This window comes from Prosopis cineraria, unplaced genomic scaffold (genome assembly GCF_029017545.1).
Source record: "Prosopis cineraria cultivar Desert tree isolate PC_DT_omini unplaced genomic scaffold, ASM2901754v1 PC5, whole genome shotgun sequence".
NCBI lineage: Eukaryota > Viridiplantae > Streptophyta > Magnoliopsida > Fabales > Fabaceae > Prosopis > Prosopis cineraria.
In genome coordinates this window covers 35,065,736-35,077,327 of record NW_026555336.1, presented here as the reverse complement: position 1 = coordinate 35,077,327, position 11,592 = coordinate 35,065,736, and the positions used below count along the sequence as shown (strand labels likewise).

General features: G+C 37.3%; 2 protein-coding genes and 1 long non-coding RNA gene across 3 annotated transcripts; 1 reads left to right on the top strand and 2 right to left on the bottom strand.

The window, feature by feature from the left end:
* Window positions 1–788: 788 nt before the first annotated feature.
* On the bottom strand, window positions 789–1,775 carry LOC129312009 (zinc finger protein 5-like). The gene has a single exon (XM_054954546.1). It carries the CDS (start codon window positions 1,711–1,713, stop codon window positions 955–957), a length of 759 nt encoding a protein of 252 aa, XP_054810521.1. The 5' UTR covers window positions 1,714–1,775; the 3' UTR covers window positions 789–954.
* Window positions 1,776–2,689: 914 nt separating this feature from the next.
* Window positions 2,690–4,119, top strand: LOC129310400 (uncharacterized). The gene is made up of 2 exons (XR_008593107.1): window positions 2,690–3,546; window positions 3,687–4,119. It is a non-coding gene; the product is annotated as an uncharacterized LOC129310400 (long non-coding RNA).
* An 809-nt stretch (window positions 4,120–4,928) lies between these two features.
* LOC129311293 (uncharacterized) lies at window positions 4,929–11,169 on the bottom strand. The gene is made up of 7 exons (XM_054953509.1): window positions 10,689–11,169; window positions 10,119–10,261; window positions 9,797–9,837; window positions 9,157–9,707; window positions 7,634–7,723; window positions 5,700–5,762; window positions 4,929–5,337 (listed from the first exon to the last, which is right to left on the bottom strand). The coding sequence occupies exons 1-7, from the start codon at window positions 10,740–10,742 to the stop codon at window positions 5,281–5,283; spliced, it is 999 nt and encodes a 332-aa protein (XP_054809484.1). The 5' UTR covers window positions 10,743–11,169; the 3' UTR covers window positions 4,929–5,280.
* Window positions 11,170–11,592: the final 423 nt, after the last annotated feature.

The following is an 11,592-nucleotide window of genomic DNA, read 5'->3' as shown; positions in this document are numbered from 1 at the left end:
CAGAGTTCAAGCATTAATTTTTAAAACAACACTTTTGAACAGTTTAATAACAAGCCTAATTTTGGTACGTTGAAAATTATATGTTAATCGCAATACTATTTACCTCGAGTAACTTCTAACTTAATGTTGGTGAAAAAAATTAACTTCATACTATACACAAAAGTCCAAAACAGATCAATGGTAGTATGTTCCATGCCAGGTTATATGTTTAGAACATTTTTTTTCAAAATACAAGGCTATGGCAAAAACCTTATATGAAGATCAAAATTAAGTTATATCTATAGTCATTAGGCTTCTATAATCTATTAGTGTACTGTCAAAAAAGGTGATATCAAAATTTTCGTTTGAAGCTTTGTGGGTTAAAAAATTAGCGCATTGATTTCTGTAACAAGCTTCTTTATATGTTTTAAGAAGACATGCTTTGAACATTTTAATTTGTATTATATTATTTGTGATTATGAATTTCCTTTTTCACTTGTTCTACAGAAGGCGTCCTTGAGTTCTGAAAGATTTTTTTTCCCCGCTTGGGCAGTAAGGCAGTCTTCTTCTTCTTCTTCCTCTTCTAGGCTTAGCATACACATTTCAGTTCAGACGGGGAATCCTTGACATGAGAATAATTAAGTCTATTTAAAAAGATACGTGTTGTTTAATCAATCTTAATGTTCCTGTTCTCCAACTTCTCTCCATGGGTGATTTGCTCAAACATTAATTTTGCATTTGAGTGTTTAACATAAAGAAAAATAAAGTAAATAAAGAAGGAAAGAGGAAGCTCTGACGTAGACATGATCTGATGCAAAAGTAACCCAGTTTTGGCATTAGGCTATTAATAACAACATATATGAATTGTACGCTAGGTGACTGATGAATTGCCTCTGTGAGGGCCGGCCAGCTATAATGAATTGTGATTTTCTCTATGTTGTTTTTTTCTTCGTTTCCTATGTGTTCTAAACTAAATTACATCCTTCTTAGGGACTCTATTGTATCTGACTGCAAGGTGAGGCCTAGTTGAAGATCCAGAGCCTTGTTACTGTGGCTCTGGTTTGAAGCTGCAGGGAAGATGAGAGGCCTATTATCTGTGTGTGATAAAGTGAACATACAAGTATCTTGTTGAGAAGGAAGGGAAGGGGGTGGATGAGAATTCCATTTTGATTTCTGATCAAAACCATTAAGAATATTGATGGCGTCTTGATCATTGGCTTTGAAGCTAATCTGAGGTTCTTCATATGAAGAAAACCCAGAGTTATAAGAAGAGGGGTCATAGAACCAAGGAGAATTAGAGCCATCGAAGGAAAAACCAGGGTTGTTTTGAAAAGGCTGAAGGTAGTAGCTTAAGCTAGCCCTCCTGGCTTGAAGCTGCATCCTCTTCTTCTTCATTCTCTCTTTCTTGTGAGCATTTTGATGGCCTCCTAATGCTTGTGAGTTTGCAAATTCCTTGCAACAATATTGGCACTCGAACTTCCTCTCATGATCTGAGGTGTCTCTTGTCGCAGGTGAACTCTTGTCCTGCTGTTCAGTTTTCTCTCCTCCTGATGAAACCGAGTTTGAAGAGTTCACACTTTCATCTCCTTCCACAGGGTCTTTGACACAGCCATCGTTGATCTTAGATGGGTTCAGCTCAAACCCAAATAACCTTAGCCTCTTCTCCACAGAAGAATGGCCATTTTCTGCACTATCCCATGAAGGAGAAATATCACAGCCATGTTCTTTATCCATCTTTCTCAGGGAAAATAAGATATATCTAGGTAGAAATGCACATATTATTGTCTGGCTTCTCTTCCTTTTATAGACGCTCTCAGGGTTCTAGGTTAACATGCATTGCATCTATTAAATTACAAGTAGCTTTTTTAATAATACATGGACATACAGTACAGGGGGAAGGGGAACCGAAAGGGTCAATAGCAAAAAAGGATTTGAAAGAAAAGTCAGATAAGGGAAAAGCCGTCTCTCATGCAATGTTTGGTTAATTTAAAACTTTCATATTGTAGTAGATACACCTCAAACTTCTCAATCAGGGTGGATTCAGTGTGATTAGTTTAAGGGGAAATTAGATGGCGTAAAAGCACTTGATAATATATTAACATGTAATTATAATACCACTTGGCTTTTGTTTATTCCTTACGAGAAAGATAAATATTCCATACTTAAGACATGATTAATGTTATAAACTAACTGTAGCTGCAAAAGTCAAAGAAAGATAGGATGTAATCATCTGGAAGGCAGGGTCCTATACCTTAATTAATTAACAACATATCTGCTTCTGTACTAAAATGCATATCTAGTATTATTTTACCTGACCAACCAATGACTTAGTGGATTCCTGTATTGTCCTTTAGTGGATTCTAGCATTGTCCTCTACCTAAGCTCTTCGTAATATTATTAAGATTATTGTTTATGGATGCCAATGTTGCCCAGTTTCATCTACTACTGTTCTTTCAATTGAAGTTAACAATTAAAATTCTCAAAGTATCTGTAGCAAATGAGATTATTCAGCATTAGTTGAAGCTTCTCAGTAATTGTCCCACCACCCACATATACAAATAATTAAAAAAAAAATCTTAGTCTGTTCATCTTGACCATGTTTTATTAATGCTACGATAATGGTAAAGAAGTGGCAGTTGCTAAATGAAGGAATATAAGAAGTGGGGTTATGATGTCAGCATATATACTAATAAAATGTCGTCCACAAGATCTGGGCATATCTTCACAGAGCAAGCGAAGCCTACATCTTATACTTTTTGCAGCATAAGTTTCCAGGGGAATTAGGTCATCAAGTAATCTTTATTCTACAATAATCCTACAAAAAATAAAAGGCGGATTAGCGTTGGACAGTTGTTTCTTCTGGTTGGACCCCACACTTTTGTTGCTTTTGGGACAATTTAAAAACCATGAGATTGTGTTTTATTCCATTGTCTCAGCCCATATCTTCAATTGTTGGACTTCTTCTACCAATTAATGTTTCATGCTCATCAATTCCCTCTCCTTTTTTCTTTTTATTACTTCAAGTTTATTCAAGTTGCTTTTTCTTGCTTTGTGAAGGAGAATTTCCAAGTAGGAATGCTGTCATCAAGCATATCGCTATCCCAATCTGTGGAATAAAAAGGCAGCTTCATGGGAGAGATTGGGTTATGGTGGCTATTGGCTAATCAATGTAAGTGGGTGGGTTGGCTGATTGATTGATGGTTAATCCAATTACATTACACGTTGGTTTTTGGAGTATCATACAGTGGTCCCTACTTCTCATCAGGTACAGTTTCTCCCACCACTATCTCATGGCTTCTCTTCTGGACAAATTCAAAGTGGGTTTTTTAATTATCCTGTGAGTCCTCACAGAATGCCAAAACTGACTAGGGTTTGAAAAAACTCCATTAGAATTTCAGAACAACAAATATTGTTCCTTCTCAACAAATATTGTTCCTTCCGAGAAGGAACACATTGATTTGAAATGTCTGCTCATACCAAATACTGACGTATCAAGAGCACTCAATTTGTTTCTAAAGTTAAGTTCTCTCACCCGGAAATTTCACCCTCCTTTTTAGTGCCTGGCAGGTTTGTTGCAATAAGCTCCCCACTGTTTACAATATTTTAAGAAATATTTGTTTTTTATTGAAAATTATATCTTATATATATATATATATAAGTATATCTATGTATATTTTGATGATTAGAGAATGGGGTTTGAATTGAAGGGGTATGCATATGCTAAAGATGACGTCAGGATCATTGTTGAATGAAAGCGTAGTCTTGAAGCGCCAAGGAAGGTACTTCCCAACAACCAAATTCCATTATAATTTTACTTGAAACTGACTTAAAAAGAACTGCTGCTAAAGAGAAGTGTATTGATGAGAGAATCTGTTGATTCTCAATTAAAGTTGAAAAAGAGAGACTATCTTGGTTTTGTGGGACTACGAGACTGTTCAAGACAGCGTTGAAGAAAGAATAATTTAGAGCTGATCCACGTAGACTGGCAAGGGAATTCAAAGACGTCGTTGACTATGCATATTTTTTAATGATTGAGCACTTGAGACTTATAGTTATCTGCATTGTCTTTGCTTAAAATTACGCAATAGAAATGAACTGGGTAAAATTCATGACCTGGATGAGTTACTATACTTTTAATTAGCTCGGATTCTCTCTTTCTTTCTTTCTTTCTTTTTAAATCAAAGAATAAGGTTGGATTCTAACATAGGGATTAAAGAAAAAGAGAGAACTTTGATCACTGGTTAGAGATGATTATGATATGAATTTTAGTCTAGAGATATGCGAGACCTGCAAATGATCCTTCGTTGTATCTAGTGTAAAATTGAAATAATTTACAACTGCAACAAAACTTATTACATTGAGGCTCCCCACAGTATAATTTACTGTGCCAGGTTAACAAATCTTGTAATTTTTCATTGTATTGTAAAGCACTACTGTATAATTTTCCTTAACTTATTTAAGTAACGAGAAAGATAGAAAGCATAATATTTTCATTTATTCTCTGTTGTTTTTTTAAGTGATCCGCAATAGAAATCACGGAATAGAAAGGTGACACGATTACAAGACTGATATATTAAATTGTGAAGAGTTCCTTTTCAATCTCATTATAATAGCAAGAATTCACAGAATATGGGGATTTGACAATACATATTAAGTACAATAATAAAAAAAAAAGAGTGCTTTCTCTTGCGTATTGCCAAGTGGCAGGAAAATTAAGGGGGAAAAGAACAGATGGCAGCATTTGATACCATTAGTGCTTTGCGACTGTGGTACAAGACATTCACACCATCTTCGAAAATACTGCACTAACTTACCATGAAAATGTGAAATCAATTTGTCTCAACAAAGGCGATGATATCTTCAAGGAATGAATCGCCTACCAATTTTGAGGAAAAGTAGGCATTTGATGCTTACAATGAATACTCGTCACGAAAAAAGGGGGCTGAAAATATTCAATGTGTTTTGCTGACACAACAAAATCTTGCTGAATGCCAAGCACTATCTTCAGACAAAAAGTTACACAAACATCAACTTCTGTTCAGGACATTTTAAATAAATCCATTTCATACTCCCATAGAAATACAAGAAAGAGAATCCTTTACACATAAATACTTCTCATTGAAACCTAAAAATAGCGTTCTTGAATGCAAAAAATGAGCAAGTGGATACATTGGAGCTCAACCCCACAAGAGGTCAAGGCACGCTATTCTCAAGTGGTGATTCTCAGAAATGTGTGTTCGTCACCCATAAAAACCTGGTGATCCCAACATGCATCAGCCTCTACATCATGCAGGATAGATGTCATGGTTGACGTTTGGCACGAGGCAAGAGAGCAAGCAGAATTTTTTTCCGCGGACCCTGTAACTCGAGCAACAAATCAGGAACACAGATAAATCTATAAACCAACTCAGCATATGCACTAGAGCACGTAAATAAGAAGCAGAAGCAGAAGCATGTAGCAACGAACAGAAGCAGAGAACCTTAGATTAACAACCATCATATGATTAATGATGCATGAACAAGACAACTTTTAGCATGGCCAAAAAATGACATTGAATATGCATATGTGGCTCAAAGTGATGTTCACAATTCAACCTAAGCTTCATCCTCCTCCATATATGTGGTTGAATATTCAATTGAAATTAACAAAGCATATGGCATAAATGAAAAAAATAGTAACAAAATGATAGTTAAAAGAAAAAAGGTCTATAGCCTATTACCATGGGAATCCCAATCTCTTTAAGGTCATTTTCTCTCATCTGCTTTAGTGCAGTCATATCCACCTGCATGACAAATAATCAAATTATATTATTGTCATTATAATAATTATAATTCATACTTTTGTAATCATAATCATATTATCGTTACAATTCAAGAGGTTGCCAACTGCATAGTATAGACTCTAAAAGTCAAATTGTGCTGAAAGTTCAAGCTGTCAAGCATTATAGCAGGAGATATACTTTCAGCCATGAGCAAATCAGGGTCCTTGGAAGATAAAATGCATCCTTCTCGATTTAGGCCCGACTTCCCAAACATCTATTCAAGGGCTAAAATTTCATGAGTTTCTACTCCCCACTAGATGGATTGAAATGACAGCCTAGAAATGAAGGGGGAAAAAAGGCTCAAAAGTGATGGCAAAATGCAGGAATGTCTCTTTTAAGTCATCAAAGACTAAGATTTTCCTTCCTATATTCCTAATTTATAAACCCTATGTTAGGGGATGAAAACTAATTACTAAAGCGAACACAGGGACAAAAAATAATAAATAAAGACTATAGACACCATGTTATTTTTAAGTACTTTGGATCATGGAGTGAGCCTTAGGCTGTAATTATGAAAGATTCAAAGAACCAGAGATCTCATTCGTGTCATGTGGAAAATATAAAACTCTAGTGACATATCCCAAAATTTGGAAACGGTCAAAAATAGACTAACCCATTTGGTTCAATTACAGACCTACATGGGAATGCAATGGAATGTAATATTGATTACAATAAGTTTGTTTTGGTATGGTATAAAATTCGATGGAATGATATTTTTTTATCAAACAAAAATTTAAAAAATGCGAAATGACACTTTTGGCCCTAGACAAGGTAAATTTCCCCTTCCCTCTCCATCAAAATCTTCACAGAAAAATCTCCGCAGCAAAATCACATATCAGAAACCAGAGGCCAATATACCCCCACAAAATTTCTTCCTTCATCCCTATGGCGGATACAAGCTCCCCTTCAACGGAGTATTATAAAACCTCCCTATTTCTAACAATCAAATGCAAGACACAACATCATAAAAATCAAATCCGAAACACAGATCTGAAAGCTCAAATCTGAAACTCATTTCAAAGATCAAGATGCTAGTGGTGGCAGGCAGGTGTGAGCAACGCCAGGAGGGCAGGTGCAAGCAACAGTGGAAGTGGGGGAATGATAAAGGTGGAGTTGAACACGGGTCATAAAGGTTTGTCAGTGCTGGAGAAGAAGGCTCCACAATTAGGAAATCCATGATCTGGAAATCCATGATGCTGGCACTAGTGACGTCAATGGTGCAGATTCTGACATTGGAGAGGCAGGAAGGAAGGAGGAGGAAGGAGAGGAGAGGTAGTGGTGGCAGTGCAGAGGGGGGCAGCAGATGATCAGGAAAGGAGAAAGGGAAGGGAGGAAAGACGCTGGGAAAGAGAGAGAGAGATGATTTGGATGGTAAAACTGACTTTCTCCAACCTGCAATCATCATTCATAGGAGGAGGAGGTATGAATCTTGATTGCCATGTTTTTGGTGATCAAGATTACCATGGCCCAACCCCAAAGCACAACCAAACGCATCTTTAATGGTAATTTACCATCACCATAGTAATCTGAATTGAACCAAATGGGCCCTTAATCCACTGTGCATTGACATGGGAAAAGAATAAAATAAAGCAACAAAAATAAGAAAAAAAAATCATGGGGCAAAAAAGATGCTCAACGTTAGTTCCTATTACAGACAATTGAAAAGTCAACGTGCCCCATTCAAATAAAAGACATTCCCAATCACATTACGAATCCTTCACTGGTCAATGACTTGATAACTTTACATTTCTTTGAACAAAGTATAACTCAACATGAAATAAGGTTGAAAATATACCAAGACAAGCCATTAGATAAATAAATAAACTACGTACTTCCTCAGCTTTAAAAAGAATGGCATATTTTCCCAGTCCCAATGCATGCAACAGGCCATCAACAGTTTGGGGTGTCTTCTGTTCATTGCCCTACATGATAACCAATTCACATGTCAGTAAAACACTAAGCTTGCTCTGCTCAGAGAACTTGATAGAATTACAACTTTAGCCACTTTTGATGTCACACGTGCATGGGAGATGAGACTATATAAAAATAATATATACTTGTCTTCAAGGCACAATACTCCTCAATTTCAAAGATGTCAAAGTTCCTACAAAGAAACTAAAACTAAGACGCCAGAAACTGTCCACAATATAAACAGAAACTATCTTCCCCAAGAAAACCAGCATCTCACTCAGAATATAACTACAACTAAACCAGCATTCAAGCAACTAGCAATAGAGAAATGCAACAGGACTTGTTTGCCCGTCGTTTCTGCTTGAATAGCACTGAATAGCCACCATCACATTCACAATTTGTTCATTGAAGCATGCTTGCTAGCTCCCAATAGTAACAATAAAAGCAAACTTTGAAGAACAACAACCTTTCAATTGCAGATTCAAAGTTAAAGTAATTCTTACTTCTTACATCAGATGTTCAATAACAACTCTAGCTAACAACATCCAATCTGTACACCCACAACTTATGGCCATCAGATCATCCATAAATGAAATATAAGGCAAGGTAGAGGGGGGTCAAAACTATTACAAGCTCATTTTTTTTTTCCTTTTCAAATTACAGCCAAAGTTAACTCAAATGGACCAATTCTACAACTCCATTATGACCTCAAATTTGACCAGTCTACTGGAAAGCATTTCAACCAGATGTGGAGCTTCTAAGATGATAGAGCACAATGGCATAATGCAATCCATGCAACCAACCCCACCTAGTGGGATAAGGCTTGTTGTTGTTGTTGTTGTAGAACTGAGAAAAATCTCAATGGGCAGGGAGATTCAAAATGTACTGACCCTCCTGATTTAGCTCCCAACATGGAAATCACAATCAGTAACTTACTGTTAAAGGCACTCATTTGCATGAGGCAAGGTGCTAAAAGCTCCCCACACCTCTTGCAGGTTGAGGCGAGGCATCTTCAGCCAGGTGCTTGCCTAAGGCACCTTGCAGACACCAATTCATTCAGTCCTAAAAGCCTACTTTGAATATTTCAAAACGATACAGTTAGTTTAGGGATGTTATATGGGTAACAATGACCTTTCATTCCCAAAAAAACAATACAGTTACTTTAGGGATAGCGAAAACCCTAAACCCAACCCAATAACTCATAAAGATTACCATGGAATTCAATTAGTTCTTTAAGGTTTCATAAACAAAGAATTTTTCAATTTCTTTTGGAAGGGGGAGAGTTGACAGCCTTGGACCACATCACATGGGGCAATGAACTCTAGATATAACAGAAGGAAGAAGTCAAGATAAGCAGTTAATTGTGGGAAAAGTTTCTCCATTAACATTGGGAGTAGCATCGGAGAAAAGCAATTTGGAAAGTCAAATGCTAAGTAGAATTTACCACATATGGAGTCCGTGGTGCCGGAAGTTGCCCTTGATGAGGTGCTACAGGCTTAGCAGTTGCTAGAGGTAATGTGGATGCTGTGGGATGTGCAACAAAAGATGGTGCAGTGCTCGGAGGTCTTGAAGTCTCAACAGCATCCCTGTTTACATATGGGGCTGACCTGATATTATCATATTTCTTGTTTGAAGGCCTTCTCTGCAGGTCTTCCATGTTTCTTTGAGGGGAAATTCCCCTGGAAGTGCTTAAAAACCCATCAGGTGATCTTCTCCTAATATGATCCAATGTCCAAGGTGAATATGAACTTCTCACTGATTCCATACGTGCTAAGTCACCAGAACTTCTAGAAGAGGGGATTCGGCCCAACATGCTTGTTTCCCTTGGTTCAGGCAAGTTCTGCTTTGAATTAATATTGACTGCAGCAGGTTGAGCTGCCTTTGACAATTTTTCACGAAGGTCCATATGCCTCTTACCACCATTGCTCTCAGCCAATCGAGATGCATTTTTTCGCATAAGCTTCAAACGAAGGTCATCTTTGCCAATTCGCCCATCTAATAAATGATGGTGATGTGATTAAGACTATAGAAATTAAGCATCATAAATACTGTCCAAATAAAAATTCATGGTAGAGGAAGCTTACCACCATTGAACCCATTTTGCAAGCTTATATCTCCCCGCTGTCTGCAGTGGAAATGAACAAAGTCTTTGATGTAAAAAAAAAAAAAATGATATTGCATATTTTAATAATATCCAGACCCACAAGCAGCACTTCCACAAACATTACTGACTATTAGAGGGTCCAGTACACCATTTTTTCCCAATTTAAATAGCCTATTGACATATTATTCACGGTGAAGCTTCTGAACAAAACAGAGAATCTCAATGCAAATGATGTGTATTATGCATCACCGTCCTGACAACTACAGGAATAGCAATAGGGACAAAAGGAATAGCAAACACACCGTTTATAATTGCTGAGTTCATTTCCATTCCAAAAGGAACTCTCTGCATCATTGCCAAGTCTATCTCTCACAGACCTTTTCGTGCCAACTGGGGGAAAGGAAGGGAAAGAAACATCCGCCGTAGAGTGGTCCCTCTTGACAACCTATATCCAAATGCATGGTAGCTCATTCGAATAAAGTCGGTTAAACCCATCATGATCCAGAACAGAACTTATAATAGAGTAAAGTAAAAAAGTTGAAGTTCTTTCATATATTTTCCACGCATAGCATCTGACCATTAAAAAAAAAAAGGATTTCAACAATGACTGAGTTTTTCTCTCTCTTACAAAACACTTCATAAAAGACAAAAGTAAAGAAAAAAGAACTGAAATCAAAAGACTTCAATTAAAATCACCCGCCATCATTCAATGAAGCATTTACGAGAAAAGCCAATTCAAATTAATCCAGTTCGTAAAAATTCGAAGCAGCAAAAACTACACTGAGAACTTCTAAGAATGCAAAGCAGAAAAGAAAATTAAAAGAAAAAAAAAAGATATCAAACATTTGAAGCCAAAAAATAAAAAAAAGTACCTGACCACTACGCCCAAGTGTAATGGTAACTAGACTCCTCGAAGTATCAGACATATCGATAACAAAAACCCTAAACAATGAACTTGGAAGAGAATTCTTCAAAGACAAATGCTCCAACTCGCGCGAGATGCATCAATACAATGGATCGGAAAGCAAACAGGGATGCCCTAATCCCATGCTTCAACTGGAAGCTCAAAGAGAGAAAGCCACTCGAAAAAATGGAGCACCTTTTACAGAATATAATTATGCCAGGACTCTAGAGGTTTGAATAGAGGATTCGCGGCAAGAGAGAAGGATAAAGGGTTGAGGTGTACTCAACTTTTAATGGAAGCGGAGAGAACAATAGGACAACGAAGCGATAATAATATCGAAGGACGAAGAGAGATAGTCACAGCGCACGCCGGGAAAACAATGGCCGTCCGGTTAGCGCACGACGGGAACGCCGTGAGCGCAGGTCGGGGTTGTAACTTGTAAGAACTTGGGAGAAGACGGAAAATAAATAAAGTAATAAACAACCCTGTGCAGCTCCCGATCAGAAGTATGTGGGCCAGGCCGCTTTTTTGTCGTTTCCCTCTAGTCCCAGTTTTCTACTGATGGGCCCAGATTTTGGGCCAAAAGCCACAAAATATATAGGCCCAAATAATAAAAAAATATCGGCCAAGCCCTTGAACCCGGAAGGATAATTTACTTAGCGCGTTGGCGTCTATTTTGGGCTACCAATTCTCAGTGGGCCAGGACGATTGTTGATGAAGTCAAATCAAGGTTTTAATCAATCAGATTAGTTTTAAATTGAGAACACAGGTACGACAGAAGCTGAGCCAGCTGATGAACGCATTGCAAAAGAAGAGGATAGGAAGGTGCGAAGAAAAGAAGGACGCGTACAGCTGTTAGAATATTATTAGTG